The sequence below is a fragment of the Tauraco erythrolophus genome, chromosome 4 (genome assembly GCF_009769465.1).
Source record: "Tauraco erythrolophus isolate bTauEry1 chromosome 4, bTauEry1.pri, whole genome shotgun sequence".
NCBI classification, from domain to species: Eukaryota; Metazoa; Chordata; class Aves; order Musophagiformes; family Musophagidae; genus Tauraco; species Tauraco erythrolophus.
In genome coordinates this window covers 77,326,293-77,344,270 of record NC_141468.1, presented here as the reverse complement: position 1 = coordinate 77,344,270, position 17,978 = coordinate 77,326,293, and the positions used below count along the sequence as shown (strand labels likewise).

Genomic DNA, 17,978 nt, shown 5'->3' with positions numbered 1-17,978 from the left:
CAGATATGCATGAATGATCAAATTGGTCAAATTCTGTGCATTTGTACACAATTTCCATTGAAATCTGTTTGGATATGTGTTGCAGGTGAGTGGGACTTGACCCAGCGAGGCTTGTACAGGTGAAGGCTAGGAAATGAGTGTGAGGCCAGTTGTCACAAAAGGATGAGGAAAAAGAACATTCTTTAGTTAAAAATTAACCCAGACCATTTCTTACATATATACTGTTCCAGTACTTAAATAGTCTTCTCAGTAAATAATATTTTAAGAGTTTCAAGAGCTTAATCAGATGACATGCCCAAATTGCAGACGGAAATGTACAATTAAATCCCCACAACCCTAATTTACTTCTGTTGGAATGTCCGGTTTTGATAATTTTCCCACATAACCTGTGTTTTTAGCTATTTTCCCTTAGAATGGGTATGATCATTTTGAGACTTGTAATTTGTCTTTTGTGAATGTATACTCATGATTTTGAGTAAAGTAGTAGATTTTGAAATACTGCCACAGATGAAGGCAAATTTTTTTAGAGTGAGGAATGAGTTTTTTGTGGCTTTTAGATATTTATTTAAAATTTCCTTCCCTAGAGGTAATTACTTAAATAGATTAGCTACCTCTACAGGTATTTCGGGATAAATACAGGTAACACTGAGACAAAACAGTGTATTTTTCAGGGAAAAGATTTGGTTTCACTTAGGAAAAATGTATCCATTTCAGTATTTTATCCAAATATGATAATACTTTATGCATTCAGGCAAGATCATATGTAGGATTACAATAATGCGTTTAGTCTTGACAGATGTTCAGTCTATTTGTAAATCTTTGAGTATTGCAATGTTTAAATCTAAAATATGTTGGATGTATTGTGAAGTGGAAGTTTAAGGTGAAAACAAAGCAATATTATTAAATTGTGTTTATTTTTTAAATTGAATAAATGAACAGTTATTTGTATGGATGAGAATTTGATTCAGAAAATGATACTGCTGATGAGCCAAAATAAAATTAAATCTTCATAAACAGAATATTCAGTTACTGTAGTTTTAAGAACCTAGGTAGGGAAATGAGAAAAAGTAATTTAAAATCATGCAATCTTCATTCAAGGTAAGACTAGCTAAGAAGGTTTCTAAGTGGTATCTGCTTTAAATAAATACAGAATTAGATTTCGTAGGCAAATGCACAATTTTGGTGTTTTCTGAACTCATTAATCTGTCTCTCTTTCTGGATGCTTGGTTAGAACTTTGGGATATAGTGGGTACAATATATTTTTGGAGGAAACTCCACAGAAGTGGATGTTAGGGAATAGTTCCAAAAGGCAAATGATTTATCTGATTTCCTACTTGCTGTGTCTATATAATGACAGTTAGGGCTAACAAGTACGTTAGTGTTCTTTGTAAATACGACAATGGGAGAAACATATAGTGCTTGTGTTTGGGAGCAGTGGAAGAAAACTGATTTGAAGAAAAAAATTCATTTCAGTGAAGGATTTTGCCATACCATATTTGACAGGTCATTATAATCAGCAAAGGAGAACAATGATGTGTGTTTTAGCATGGTGAGAAATATCTTGGGAGATTCTGTTGAGTTTTTTCCTGATGTGGGTTAAGGTAATTGTAATTACAGATAAGTAAGAGGTCTTATTTAAGTCACTTAATTTTCTTCACATTACAAAACAGATTGCTCACTGCCCTGTGGATCTGCAGCTAGCAAATACATGGTATATATGATGAGGTACTGAAGCATTCATTGATAGGTGAAATAGGAGATTCTAAACAGCAGAGGATAGATTTTGCATTTCTTCTCATTGAAATCAGTAGGATTTTGAGGCATACAGGTAACTCAGAATTATGCCCCCTGGTTTTGGTTATATGGGTGGGAATAGCTGTGACTTCCAGTATTGTTTCTTATCAGTTCCAATTGAACTGAGTATTGTTTGACTGATAACAGCTGGCACAGAAAGCCATCCCAGATGTGTTTTAAAAATACTGTCCAAAAAGTCCCCTTAATAAATCATGGGGATGGTATAACTTCTTTCAGCAGAAGCCACTGAAGTGGAGACTGCAAATGGGGATGATTAAGATCTCCTTCAATTAAAGATACACCATAGGCAAAGCTTTTTGAAAATGAAGGCCACACCATAGCGGACCATGTGTGTTCGAGTTACCAGCTGAGGATCGTGAAACCCATGGTAAGAGCTGTGGCAAAGAGACATCGATAAAGATTTTATTCCAGTTTTTGTCCTTATGACACCTTTGGAAACCTGTGCAGCAATATACCTACATGTTACTCCTTGAGGAGCAGATGGAACAGTATTTGTTGCCATCTCATGGTGCTCCCAGAACACATCGGTGAGTGAGCTTCATTTTATTTATTTATTTTTTGCAGAGATAAATCTGCATTTCAAAACTCACCCTCCTTCCAAAACTCACTCTCATTTGTACCTTTATTGGGTGGCCTGGGCGGCGGAGGCATGAGGGCTGTCGCCCTGGCACATTTCACTACTGCTGAACTGGTGTTTAGGAAAACTGATGCTCTCAAATGCCCTACTGCTGTGGTAGCTGAAGTAGGGTGAGGTTTCCCGGTAGGATTTCTAGGTCACTGCGTTCATCGGGAAGAACTTTGGGAGGTTTGTAAGGGTGGTAGTGAACACCTTCAGTGGCACCACAGGTTATGAGGTTGTCGTTCAGATATCCTCCAGGAGGCTGCTGTTTTTTTTAACGCTGTTGTTTAGTTCTCATTGACATGGATTGCAGGTACATAAAGTGTTTGACTTGGGAAGAGGGGGCTGATAAGTGCGTATTTCACTTCAATGCGTTGCAGTTTTATTTGTTTATTTTTAAAATGCAATGGGAAATGTTTCTGTCTACGACAAGTTGTATTCATTCAGAAAGCCTAATGATTCCATTGGTAGAAATGCGCATGATCGACCTTAAAATCTACAAGTGTCTCGATGACATTTGATTATGCTGCCTTCGCTTGAAAGTTCTCATTTGTCAAGTGAGACCAGACCAGTCTGCTACGGGGAGACTTGGTGGTTTCAGTTTGCCAGGATGGGCATTCTATTTCGGAAAATGAAGAGGAGGAAGAGGAGAGTGTATCCCTTTGGAAAAGCTTTCATCTGCTGAGTGATTTGCCTGGCTCGTCCTTTCCCACAGAATAATGCCTTTTTAGGATTATTTCAGTATTCATTTCCCGATGGCAGAACTGAAGATAGCAGACTAATGCCATTCATTGGCTTCTATCTGGAGTATCTGAAATGGGTGTTTTAGACAGCAAAAAAATCTTTAGCGTTTTCAGCTTGTTTCTCACAGTAAGTGATTGCTTTACTGGTTCCAGGATGTTTGCTTATTGCTGGTCAGTCTATAACAAGCTTTTTGGGGGAGAGTTAAAACAAAAATAGTAATTTGTGGTAGTGAAGCCAATCACTAGTGTTTATAGGAATGTTACTATGACAATTGGGACCATTGCTGCAGAATACTCTGTAGTACCTTTTTTGGGTTTAAATAAAGGATCTACTTCCCCGTGTAAAGGATGACCTGACAGTTTATGAAGAGCACTGTAGTGCAGTATAGAGGAAGACCTGAACCCTTGATGAAGCTCTTGGAAGGGTTTCTTCTTAACAGTATCCAAGATTTGCGCAAGAAGCGTGTCACTATGTGGTCTATCACAAACTCTCACGCGCTTCTTTAAGGTATTTTACTGCTGCTGTTTTACTGCCTTTCCCTGAAAAAATGTGACTTTGATGTTTTATAGCTGTGTGAAAATGCTCTTTTTTTTTTTTTTTTTTGATACTACATTTCGTTTCTTCGTTGCCTCCCCAAATCCCAGTTTGTCAGGCTCTCTTAACAAAACTAACATGTTTTCTGTAGCTACTTCTTTGCCAGTGATCTTGGTACTGCTGAGAGTCCTAGCGTCCTCTTCTTTCTTGATGTTATCTCACTGTTATTAGTGCAAAATCTGGAAACTGGTCCCTCTTCAGCTCTTGCTGGAGTGTACTGTAGCCAAGTTGTGCTTCTTGACCTCCAGATTTTTTGTAACGTAGCGATGTTTATCGCTCAACAGATGACTCCTTCACAGTTTTCTCTCTTAATTTCTAGCTTCTTTTTTTATTCTTATCATCATCTTCAGTATTTTATCTTTGTTCCCAATTATTATTTCAGTGACATCTGCTTGAGCCATGTTGTTTTCAAGTCTACATTCATATTTTGTGTTGCTGGAATAATTTTCAAGAAATCTCAGTGTTGATTTTAGGCTTGAGTTGAAAGGTAGATGATGGAGGGAACAGTGGGGATGATGGAATGAGATATGGCAAGAGACAGTGGACGTGAGAGTGAACTGAAAGATGAACGTACAATAAAACAGAATCTGTGAGTGGAGAAGTGAGATTAAAATAAAACGTTGGCTTGAAATGGAAAAAAAGAAATAGGATGCATAAATAGGCTGGAAAATGCATGTAAAAGAGGGAAATAATTATGCCAGCTATACAAGAAGGCTGTGAGATGAAAATACCAGAAATTTCAGGCTGAGAAAGTAAAAAAATCTTAATACAAAGATATATTTGAGGATGTCAGCAAAGGACTTAAATATACGTCTGGGTTCAAGCACCTGCCTGGTCCAGTAATTCCTCCGGAGAGATGTTGCAATCCACATAGTTTATGGCCTGATGAGAGGGCTTCTGAAGACGGTGGAGCAGTGTCCATTGTACACAGCGGGCTTTGGGTCAGAGCTCTGTGAACATTTGAACACCTGCCGGAGACAGCAGCAGAAAAATAATGTATGGAGAACATTCCTGCCATCAGTAAGAAGATGGCTTAGCTGATTTAATAGCTTTTTCTCAGTCTGTGATTCTAACAGCCAGGTTTGTGATATTTATTTTAGTATTCATGTTCTTGCAGTCCTTTTTACATTTCTCTGTTTTTCCCTGGCAGACATCCCGCAGCTCCATAAGTCTGGGGGAAGAGGATGGTTAGCATGTTGTTGCTGTGGGGATTTGAGTCTTAATGCTCTGTGTTGTTAATGCTGGGCATATAATTTTAAAACTTGCATGCTATAGAAGCAGATAATTATTTCCCTGCTGCATTTTATACTCTGGTTTGGGAAAGGAAGAAATTTCAGAATATTAAAAAAAGGAAAAAGTTATGATTTGGGGGACTACTGAAAATGGAAACAGAAAGAGGGGAGTAATGGGTGTCAGTCTGGTTATCAGTCAAGCTGGAAAGAGACAGCTTGTTCTGTCGAACACCAAGAATGTTAGTAGTGAGCCAACCACTTATGCAGGAAGAAAACCCTAGACTGAAAGGTAAGGTTCAAAGACATCTGTGTATGTTTCTGAAATGAGCTTGAATTAAGCTTGCTATTGAATTATGCTTACTGATTATGTGTGTTACATATCTGATTTTTGTTTGGCACAGGCTATTCATATGATTGTTAGTTATTTTGTTTTTATTGCAGAATCTGACTCTTGCTTTTCTTCTCCAGTCTTGGATGCTTTTTATGTGTGTCCAGGGTTGACGTTGGGTGACTGTCATTTGGCAGAAGGCTTAGCAGTGCTGTGACATACTTTTTTTTTCCCTTTTTTTTTTCCTTACCTCAAGTGAAATAACGTTGTCTTTGTGTTTTCTACATGTTTATATGGTGAAGGTCTTGCTGAATGTCTGTGGCTAGCATCCTCGCAAGCTGGCCTAATGGTGTGATTCACACACTCCCATGTGCAAGGATTGATTCCCTGCTTAAAAGAACTCTTCGGCACTAAAGGGTCTATCAGCGGTGTGCTGGCTGTGGTTTGTTTCTATTGGCAAACAAATTTGTTCTTTTGAGTTAATTTGTGTTGTAAGTGATATTTCCAATTGCCCAGAAAGATGAAGCAGAGCTTAAGGGTGGATATTGGGGTGCCTGCATATGTCTGCTGTTTCTGCAGCAGATTTGATGTACAACTTGAGAGGAGTCATAAAAGGCAGGACCCAAAGAGGAGGCTCACAGAAGGCGTTTTCTCAGTTGCTCTGAGCTGCTGAGAACTTACCAAGGCCAAAGGGAGATTTTAGGTCCCTAAGGCAGTACTTTAACTCCTTTGTAACTGCAGTTTGGTTGCATGTAAAGTGGGCATAATCCCTGAATTATAGAACAAAGACTCTGTTTTTCAGGTAGTTTGAAATCCTTAAGTAGAGCTGTGAAACCATAAATTATTAATCATACTGGAGAATATTTCTAGAGGTCACCAGTTCTAATAGTTTCTTTCAAACAGGAGTAGGTTCACTTAGAACAGTTTGCCCCCTATAAAATCTCTGACCTTGCCTATTCAAACTTCTTTACAAATGCATCATTTAATACAGGAAGCTCCTCAGGGAGGGTTCTTCACATCTGCCATCATAATTTCTTATTTCCTAAATGCAGCAATTTGTACTTGATTATTCTTATAAGGATCGTGCCTCCCTTCCATCCCCCTGTTCTGGCACATTCCTTTATGCTGCTCGTTCTTCTGTAGCCTGAAAGCGGCATCTGAAAGTGGTTAAAATCCAAAATTTTCTTTGTTGTTAATTCTACCATTTCCTTTGCCACTTAATTCTAGAGGAGGTTATGAAGAAATTTACTCTTTTATTCTCAGACCATTTTCCTGTGGGTTGTTAGTGACAGCAGGTTGTCATCATTTTACAGCCATTCAGTAAGTAACAAAACTGAGCTGAATCTCTTATTTCCGTTTCCTGAGGAGAAGATTTCCCAAAACAAAAATAGGCCACCACTTCTTGGAGCCCTTAACATCTGTAGTAGTTAAGCAAAGGACTGAAGCCCAGATTTTTAAAGATGCTTAGGTGCTTGACTGCCACTAGAACTGGGTTGGACCAAAGAACCTGTAAATAGCTTTAAAAATTTGAGTGACTATGAAGACTTCCCTCATCCATCACTCTTGGCAGTGGTTACTTCAAAATGAAAGTAAGGCACATCAGCAAGGTCACATAAAATACTTATAGTTCTGCTTTCCAGAAACTGCATGTATTAAGCGAATTGCTGCACACTAGCATGGCTTTTCAAGAAATACATCTTCTGAAGCAGATTACTTATATTCCCTAGAAGAAAAGAGCCCTCGCTTGCATGAAAGTAAATATTTAAGACAGACAACTTTTAAAAAGGATGCAGAATTGTACTGTAAAAATACCCACCTTTATAGCTTATAATCCATTTTTTATTAAAACTGGGAAATAAAAGTAAAATTCGCACTTAAATTACTTTCTGCTGTTTCTAGGGGATACTCTTTGCATTCCAGTTGGTTTCACTTTGCTGTTCCTCTACCCGTTTTTAGTGCTGCTGTTCTAGACTTGCATAACCTTCAGGGAAAAATTTATTGCCAAACATAAAACCTGTATGGATTTTACTTTTTTTAATATTTAATAACATTTAACTGTGTGTTAGCCTTTGAATCACTTTCTTTTCCAGTGAATCCAGAATGTAGGGCTAGTGCTGATTGAGGAGATAATGTATTTGAAGGGGGGAGCCCTTCATATCTGTGTTGGGGGCTCCTTCAGTGATAATATAAAACTAGGAGCAAGTGCACAGAAGGCTGTTTGCTCTGTTCCTTAGGATGTCAAGAAGAACCACTTGCAATACTTCCCCATAATATATGGCACAGACTTTCTGAAGATTTGGTTAATTAAGTCGCATTTTAGTCGTGCACAGCCATGTATTCAATTTCAGGTTTGGTGGGGTTTTTTTTGAAGGAGGATGGAGAATAAACATTCAGCAATGCAATAGAAATAGAAAAAGAAAGGAAAGTAAATGATTGTGTTGGAGAAACATTATTATTTGATGCGCTGTTCAGAAGAATGACTGCGTTGTCTTTTAGATGGGTATTAAATGTCTGAAGTACTTGAGCAAGTTGCCCATGTGTTCTTTGGCAAGTTTATTTCCACTCCCTGCTTCCCACCTCTAACTAAAGTCCGTTCATCAGATTGCTGAGTTGGAAATGTTTGTGATGAGTTCTTGCTGAGTTGGAAACGTTTGTGATGAGTTCCTGAGTTGCGTGACTTCGTCTCTCCGTATCCCCCCTTCATCTTCATCTCATATGAAATAAAGCAAATTCCAGACAGATTAACTGTCAAACAGTTATGCTCCATCTCTTCAATCTGCTTTTAGGTTTTTCAGAGGAGAGCATGCTGATTAGGTAAGGAGATGTCATGGTCTTCTCCCGTCGATGTAGGAAGATAGCAGATATGATCGCCTGAAAAAGCTGAACTACACAGTCAAGCATGGCTTTCGCCCAGTCGCACATTATGGCAGCTAGAAGGCATCAGCACAGTAGACTCATAATTGAAGTGGATGAGTACAGCTCCAACCCCACACAGGCTTTCACGTTCTACAACATTAACCAGGGACGTTTTCAGCCCCCACATGTGCAAATGTAAGTATTATAGTTTTGTTATTGCTCTAGCACAGCCTTCTGAATTGTTATTGCCTTGTCGATGTGGTATTTGATGGACCAGTCAAAAAGAATTCAAAGAACACTGTTTTGCTGCCTTTCTGATAAGAATTACTATAATGATACAAAATCAGTCCATTTGGAAAGTGTGAGTACTTTGTTGAAGGATGGGAGAAAGATCACTCCGCAGGCATAACTTTAATACATAATACTTAGGTATTAAAAATAGACATAAAACAACAAGCAGTGATAATAAAATAAGAGATGCTACAAGGGTGATACTTTCTGCAATCTTAATAATGTTTGTTTGCGTTGTGTGCTTGCTTATTGATGTAAATAGCTGTTGAAAATACCAAGCCTGTATCTGTACAGCACATACTGTTTGGTTAGTTATATTGCAGCTACGTGCAAGGGAAAAATCGCATCAATAAATAAAATAGTGTGGGCACCCATCCGACAACTCAACTTTCATACCGATGTGCTGAAGATGCCAAGCGCTTAAAGAGTAATTAAAATAATGTGTTTGTTTCTGACTTCTTATATAATGACAACATCAGTAAAATTAACTGCTCTAAATGATTTACTTGTAATGTAAAGTGGAGAATTATAATTACAAAATGAAACCTCCCATAAAGTTTAAAGCCAGAAGGAAGAGCAAAACAGTAAAGCTATTACAAATAAATTAAGTATAAAACTCTACTGTAAAATATTTTTATAGGGAATAAAAATGTCTGCACCATTTTATTGTGTTTATTAAAGAGAGAAGCAGCCTTATCTTTAGATCAGAAGGCTGGTTTTCATTTTTTTAGAGGAAACTTTTTTTCCTTTAGGAAGACTGAATAAATAATCACCTCATTCACATTTTTGGGATTTAATATGATTTGGTAGTTTACAAACATAGGCCATGATTTCTGCAGTTGAAAAGCTCAGCAATTATGACTGGTTGAATGCTATGTGTCTATTTAGTGAATGCTTACGTACGTTCTTTGGCATAAATTAGATATATTAAAAAAATCTGAGGACTAACAGGTATACTGGGGTGGTGAGCAAACACTCAGTTTTGGGGGGGCAGCATATTAGCTTATGGTCTGTGTTGGGGTTCTTTAGGTATTACTGAAATGCAAACAGTAAAATGTGTGGAGTGTTAGCACTGGGAAACATCTTTTGTTTATAGAGCTGGCAAATGGTAGCAAAAGTACAAACAAACAAATGTGGGTTCAGAAATACTTTTGCAAATGAAAACGCCGAACGCAGGTTGCTTTATTTGTTGAGGCTTAACCATTATTTGTGAATATTCGGACAGTTCCTGGGCACTCATGAATTTGTTTGCTGGTCTTAAAAGCGGAATGTTTTTTAGTGGACTGAAAATAAGTTATTTATTAGTATCCACTTGATACTCAACAATATACTGTTTAAACTTCTAACCAGTAACAAATCATATTACTGGAGGGCTTAGACAATCAACTGCATGATAGAAGTTCAGCACCTAAGCAAGTAGTTGAAAATAAGCTATCCTTAGGAAATGGTTCCTCAGAAGAGTTTAGCAGTCTCTCGTGACTGATTAATACTATGGAAGAAGCTTGCACAAATAGAAAAACAGGCTAAATCAATTGAAGCATTTACCACAATCCGACCAACTCTTTCTCTCGGTACAGAAATTGTAAATAATGCTTCTGAATACCAGCAGGATTGCTTTTGCCTCCTACCAATGAACAGAATAATAACAAAGGAGGGAAAAGTAGACATAAAAAGTGAAACAAAAGCACCTTTTAGTCACGTGATTGTTACAGGCGAAATCTTTGCCCTGCTGTAGTCCGTGCAAGTTTTGTCATTAACTTCGGGGAGGTGAGGGCTTTGCCTTGGCTTTGTGCATAGTTCAGAACACCTGGAGTAGTGATGTTGCAGGCAATCATGAACAGATTTCGCATAGACCTGTTCACATCTGAACTCGTAGTTCACTTTAACCACAGGGATTTTTTTGTGCTCCTTTTCTTCTGAATTCAATCTTGCAGCTCTTCCTTGGTCCTCTGTGCAGTTTTATGTTTCTTGCTTCCCTTTTTAGCACCCATAACGTGCTGACAGCCCTTCCTAGCCCCGTCTTGGTCTGACATTCCTGTGCTCGTGAGATGACTGGGTTGCCGCTGACAAGAAGGGCAGTAAATTTTGATAATGTTTTCAAGTCCATCAGTCGTTTCTGGGAAGTTCCTGTCTTGCTCCTTTGTGAAACCACTGAAATGTAGTGTATAAATGAACCTCGGGCAGTGTTTTTGCTCTCAGATTTTTCAACTTTCCTTCTCAGTTTCTCTGCAAGTTTTCATACTTCTTTAAAGAAAAAAAAAAGCATTTGCACAAAAATAATCAGCAAATCTTTATTCCTCTGCTCACGCTGCAAGCAGTGCATTGGGTGTTGGTGTGACAGCTGCTGTGGGAATGCGTTACACAAGAGTATGGGGATTGAGCCTTCAGAAATTATTTGCAGTAATACAACTTAGATGCGTTTGTGAAACTTGACATATGTTTTTACCTATATCCGGCCTCAGTGTGTGCATATCACTTCAATGTGAAAATCTGCATCTCATTTATTGTTTTTTTTTTTTTTCATATTGATGCTTTTTTCCCCATGAAAATTCTCCGGCCCATTGCACAGGATTTAAAAGTTGTACATAGCTCAGCAACCAGGAAAATGCTGTCCACATCTCCCCCTTCCCCATTCAAACTGTAAGAAAAAGCATATGTATTAGGGGCTGTGTGGGTTGCCGTGGTAAGTCTGTTGTTTTTTCCATTCAGCTTCAGAGGAGCAAAACATGAAATGTATGCTACTACCCAACACCCAGCTTACTGCTGTGCTGACTTTAAAAGATTTCTGAAGGAGAAGAAGTACCTGCTTTAAAGGCTACCTTGCCATGAAAAGTCAAAAAATGGTATTTTAAACTAGTCCAGATTGTTATGTTGTGCCAGGGTAGTATGCCTAATTTAAAGCTGGTTTACTAATACGACCTGTAACTCACTTTGGGAAGTGCTGGGTAGGGAGAGCAATAATCAGAAATGTGTTTACTGAACTGATGTTTAATCTTTTTAGCTTGAATGGCTGCAATGATAGCCGGGATCAGCTCCCCCTCATTTTTATCCAGCCGTCTCAGTTAATTTTGAGGAGGAACTCAATGAACTGAATGCTCTACCCTTCGCGCAGCTCGCACCTTACAACAAGCCTCACTCACTAGTCTAAAACCCACCATTCCCCATCCATATTCCTTTGCACCCCTGCTACCTCCACTCACCACCCATGGAGCTGGCTCTGCAGCAGCTCTCTTCCCACCGAGACAGGGGCATTTTTAACATGCCACTCATGCAGCGGCACTGTTTGTGGTTGTGACCTCCTATGCCTAACTCCCCCTGCATCAAACTTTTTTTTTTCATCTGCCCTTCTACATGTGCCTGTGGTCCTTCTGCTACATACACGCTCCCTCAGCCCTACACACAGCGTTTGCAGCTGTGCTCTTTTGGGGTCCAGACGTTCCACTCCTTGTCAGCTGAGTTTTACAGTTTCCAGTACGTGCTTGCTTACATATCCCATTAACGTGTGTGTACTGCTGGGTATTCATTAGGTATGATTTAATCACAGCTGATTTTACTCCTTACCTCATGTTTGGTTTCTTTCTGCTCAAAAACTGGAACTTCAGAAAGGTGACTACGAGGAACTTGTACTAAAAGGCTTGTTTCTCCAGTACTGCTGTAAAAACCTCAACATTTCTTCTTCCTAAAAAGGTGTAGGAAAGGCTGGTACAAAATAATTTGTTCGTACTCTAGTTTTGTAATTATATTCTAGAAAATGCTAGGAACTTTTCTGTATTTAACAAGATTTTAATCTTTTAGATTTATTCCTCACTCTTTCACTAAGCCTGTGAAGATGTCAAAAACACTCATTTTACCTGCCTATGAATGTCATAGAATTCTTCTTTGACTTAGAGAAAAGATTGCATGATTAAAGATTAGTATTACATATTTTTCTAGCAATAAAATGCCTTCTGAAAATTTACTCAGTAAACAGGGACAGTATTATTAATAACAAAGATCTCTGACTTTTTTTGTGAGTTTCTGTAAAAGTTTATGTAAAAGCTCCCGATTTGAAGCACAACCAGGAATGTGTACTACATACTGCAGCAGTGAACAAAACTTAGTTTTATTTGTCCTTTCAAAATAAGTGTTGTAAAAGTAAAATAATTTGTAACAATTCTGTCTCTCTGGTTTCTAGTGATATAAATATAACTCTTGCATCTCTGGCTTTTTGATTTTATTCCACCAGAATTCCCTAACTGGAATAGCAGATACCATATAGCTGCATATAGATACATTTGCTTCTATATATGCTAACAAAATATGGATTGAGGGTAAAAAGATTGAGTTGAAAATAAATATTCCTCATATAGCAGAGAGGTATTCTCTACTTTCTGCTTCTAAATCATAAGTAAGTCTCGTCAAACTGGTTCAGATCTTTTTTGTTTCCTCAGTTTTGAATATCAAGATTGGGCTCTGAACAATGCAGCCTCACCCCTCACAGCATCTGATTTCATTTAGTATAATTAAGCCCAGAGAGTTGCCACATTTGTCCTGACAATAGTCAGGCTTGAACGTACATTTACAGCTGTTGTCAGGAGAGTTCTTATCTTGCTTTGCATTAGCACACTGAAACATATCTCCAAAATGTGTTAATTAAATTTGCTGGAATTATATAACTTGCAGAAGAAAGTTACAATTAGAAAAAATGCATTTAAATGTATTTATGTATCTAAAATAAATCTTTTCCCTGTGTACCATGTAATCATATTTAAACAATGAAACGGGATAGTACTGTTCCTTTGAAACTGGCAATGCCTTTGATTTATTGGTAAGTATTTGTTTCAGAGTTACTGCCGTAGTTCAATCTCTTTTCCTTCATCTCTCTAAATTAATCCATCTACCCAACAAATGCTGAAAATGTTGTGATGTGAACATCAAGAATTTTTACACCTCCCATTAATGTTAGTTTTGTTTTAATAAATCTTTTCCATCAGACAGATCTGGAAGTCTGTGTAATCTTTTGTAAAGGTAAAAAAGAGTATTAGAATTGGTAGACACTAAGAAGTACACTTTGTAACCTTGTTATGGTGCATTTCCTGCAGGGTTGATCCAGTGCCCCATGATGCTCCCAAACCTCCAGGATATACACGATTTGTCTGTATTTCTGATACTCACTCAAGAACTGATCCCATCCAAATGCCATATGGAGATGTGTTAATACATGCTGGTGATTTTACTGAGCTGGGACTTCCTAGTGAAGTAAAAAAATTCAACGAGTGGCTAGGTAGGTATTGAATTCTGTGTGGATTTGAAAACAACTGTGTTTACTGATTGTATCTGCCCCTTCTGCCTCCCAGTAAAAACCATCGTGCACTCAGAAATGATGAATATTAATTTGACTTTTAAATTTGAATGGCAGTGAGCAGGAATCAGATTTTTTTTTTTAACAAATATTTTTGCATTTTTTCAACTGAGCAAATAAGATTTGTGAGACTATTCATCTGTTCTGCCTTCACACTCTCAAGTGTACATTAAGCAACTTCTTGGTGTTAGCAACAATTTAAGTCAGTAGGCCTTTAATGATTTACATAAAACCTCTTACATACATTGTTATGGCTTTGCTTCCTGCAAAAAAAGTTGTTGTGACTGAAAACATTTGTCTGTTTAACCCCGGAGGCTCATAGTTGTTTTTTTTTTTATCTGAGGCTCAGCTGCACCACAGTGATGAATTCCAAACAAAGCAAAACGTGTGCCTGTGGTTGCTGTCTTGGATGTAGCAGACCAGATGTAGATGCCTTCTGTAGGCAACTGTTGGCATTGGTAGCTGAAATTCTGTTCCACTGGGCAAGAGAGTGGTGATTTACATGTGCTTCTGCAATGTTTTGTATATGCTAAAAAAAATGACAGTGGAAATTGGAAAGCATGCACTGTAACCAGACAAAAACCCTGTTCGGTATTGTTCCTGCAGCAGTGTGAATACCTTAATTTAGAATAAAAATGGATTCTGGATTCTGATACTTCATTATTAAAGAAAGAGTGAGAGGAAATGAAGACATTGGAGAGAAAGGACACAGTTTAAGGGTAATGGATTTCAGTTTTCAGGTTGATTTTCCTTCCTGTAGTTGATATTTTTGCATTTTTCCTGTTTTGTTTTGGTTTTTTTTGCTACATATTACAGCACTCCACACTGGGAAGGCAGAAAGCAGACAGATGCATGTAGGCTGAAATGGAATACGAAAAAAAAAGTCAGGACTTCACAATTTAAACAAATATTTACTAGCAAATAATTATCAGCAAGGCTGATAAATATTTGTTTGAGCTTGGGAACCCAATAATATGCCCCACATGGAACAGTTGCATTGTTCTATGAGTAGTAAGGTAGGGACAGCACGTGGAAGTAGCATACTCTGTTAGAGTGCACTTACCTTTGTCTCTGTACCCAAATAGAACAGGTTGGTTGTAAAACAGAAAGCAAATTTTAATCTTATTTTGTAGGTCTCTACTATGTATTATAATAATGTACTGAAAATAGCTTATAAAGATGATACAAACCATATGGTTATCCCTTCTAAATAATACACATTTTGTTTATCTGCTAGTGGGGGAAGAAAAGTGCTTTGGGATATTGCTAGTGAGCAAGGACGGGGGCTACACACGTTACTTGCTGCACAGTTTCTGTCTCCCTAGTTCTCCATCTGCCTCCCTCCTGGTCACAGCTGTACACTGTTCTGAAGAAGTCCTTAAGCTGAAATCTTCCCAGTATGGTAGGGAGGTTTCCCGAGGCATTTCTGTGATGGTCTTTTCATCATTTTTATTTCAAAAGAAGGCTTAATTTTCTGACTTTTCAGGCATGCTTCCAATTTCATGGTAGTGTGCAGTTTGGGAATAGGTGATCTTTGTGGTTTGAGTTAGAACTTTGCAAGAGCATCTTTGAGATTCATTCTGGAAAATCCAATAGAAAATAATTTGGGATCACTATGTAGGTTTTATTCAGCTAGCATTTAAAGTTTTGTTCCAGTTCAAAATTGTAAACTTTTTTTTTAAAATAACAGTCAATGAGATTTAAAAATGGAAATTTTAGCTTTGTTTGAAAGTTGTTTTTTTTTTGTTTTAAATGAACAATTTATCAACTCTTGAGTACCTTGAGTGTTTGCAAAATCTATAGTAAATGGTAGAATGATCGAAAGTGTTCTCTTTGAGATGAAGAAATTTTTAAAGTTTTTGCTGGTCATCCATTTTGTTGTGAAAGGCATTAGTCTCTAACAGTTTTGATTTTTCTAGATAGCTGCTTCCAGTACCTGCCATGATTTTACAACTCTCACAGAATACCCGACCTTCTCCTTCTTCCTTGTCTTAGCATTTTACTAGTTTCTTGAGAAAGTAACAGACTCTGGCATGGACTTTTACCTCTGCCGTCGTTCTTCCCTGCTGCCACCAAGTTTCCCTGTCCCTTCATTCTGTAGCACAGGGCCCACCTTCCCACTTAGTTATTTTGTTCTCTGTCAAATCTGTCTTCTGCCATTACTAGATTATAAGTTTGTTTATGCCTCAGAAAAAACTCTAGAATATTTGTTTGTTACACCTTCCCTTGATCTCAGCGTCCCCTTAGGCATCGTGCTCATGCTTTTGCACCGTATCTTTGTGCGTAGCATTCATTCCTTCCTTTTAGCTTTCTGTTCCATCAAACCCTATTGAGTCTGCGCCACTCCGGTCTCAGTTGGCCTATTTCATCTTTTCAAGAGGCCCTTCAGCAAGTTCAGATTTTCTGTTCTATATGAAATCTCTGTGCCTGTCTGATGCAAAATACATTTTACATTAACATCATTAACTTCCATGGACCTTATGGTTATATCGAGCACATGCTCAAGTGTTGTGCTAATAGAGGCACGTTGGCTTGCTGAGTCATACCCTAAAATATGTTCTCTCTTTTTTAGGCTAACTGTATGTGGGTACACAGGAAGGTCTGTACCAGCTCAGATAATATGTCTCTCTAGCCCAGCATTGTCTTGACTGTGGCTAGCAGCCAAGGTGCTCTGCTTTGTCTGCCCCTTAGTTGCCTAGTTTTATACTTTTTATCCTCTGACCCCTGAAGCCCTCCACTTCATTTCGTTTCACTTCGCTCTTTTTGGTAATTAGTTGTTTTCTTTCACTTTTTTTTTTTCTCAAAGCCCCCTCCCCCCTTCCCAGGGAGGGATTTGAGTTTTTACAAGGGCTTCCTTGATGCCTAACTCTATGAAGGAGATGAAATGCTGGTGATAACTGGATGCGTGTATTTTCTCAGCTTTCTCTGGTAGGCAGTCCAAGGACTTTGTGAGCCACAGCATTACTTTGTTTTTAATATATAGATTTTTCTTCTCTGAGTTTTTTAATTGCCTTTTGGAATCCATGCAAATGACAGTCTTGCATCAGAGTTCCACAATATGATATGGACTATGTGAAGAACTTTGCCTATTTTGAACTTGTAACCTACTAGTTTTGTTTGGTATTTCCCGATACTGGAAGAGGCAAGTGAACAATTTCATTCTTCATTCAGTTTAAGAATTTATAGGCTCTTCCCATATTTGCCCTTAAGATATTTTTCAGTCTGAAGACTGTTTAGAAGTCCTTAAATGCCGTTGATCATCTGTGTCACTCCTTGTACCTCTCTGTTCTGTATCCTTTTAAAAATGGTGAAATCAGAACTGCACATGATCTGAGAACACCACAGATTTATCCCCTGGCATAATGAAATTTCCTAGCTTGTTCCCTTTTCCTTTCTAGTGTTGTGGATTATTCTGTTTTTATTTTTGACTGTGACTGAGCAATGAGATGGCATTTTCATAAAATTGCCTATTATAACTCTATGAACTCTTTCCTGAATAGTAATATCTAGTTCAGAACCCATCAGTGTGTATCTACAGTTGGTGTATTTTTTCCAGCACTTGAATTATTCTGCATAAATTTATATTCAGTTTCATCTGTCCTCTTATTGCCCAGTCATGCAGTATCAAGATGTACTTTTGCAAGTCAGATTTCAATTTTACTACCCTTATTCAGGGTAGCTTAGAAAAAGAAGGGAAAATGGGATGAATAGTCAGTTTACAAAGCTTGCCAGTGGTGCCAACCTGGTCATTTCCCTCTCTTCTTTTCCCAAATTGACCTTTCTCTTGTTTTTGTATCTCATCTTTTCCTTTCTTTTACCTAGTTTTTTTCTCTGTTTTTCTTCCAAATTTGAAAATTGGGTTTTGGAGAATCAGAACAAATGAAGTACAAAATACGTATTATGGTAGGGCCAAGTGGAAGGCCATGAGACCAGTGAAACCGTCTAATGACAGTATAAGGATGCATGGTATGACAGCTTTGAACATATGCTAATTTTCTAGTAGGTCCAGGAGATTTTAATGACATCACTTTAAACAGCTGAAAATAATTCAGAGGAATTGTTTCTGAATACGTGGACCTGCTGGGGCAGGTCCTGAGGAGGGCCACGAAAGTGATCCGAGGGCTGGAGCACCTTTCCTGTGAAGACAGGCTGAGAGAG

At 38.1% G+C, this 17,978-nt stretch overlaps 1 protein-coding gene across 1 annotated transcript in view; it reads left to right on the top strand.

Moving 5' to 3' along the window:
- The first annotated feature begins 8,231 nt into the window (after positions 1–8,231).
- The window catches only part of MPPED1 (metallophosphoesterase domain containing 1), a 49,138-nt gene continuing 39,391 nt past the window's right edge, over positions 8,232–17,978 (top strand). The window contains exons 1-2 of the mRNA XM_009982320.2: positions 8,232–8,383; positions 13,561–13,742. Coding sequence (XP_009980622.1) covers positions 8,232–8,383; positions 13,561–13,742 — 334 coding nt within the window. The remainder of the gene's footprint in view (positions 8,384–13,560; positions 13,743–17,978) is intronic.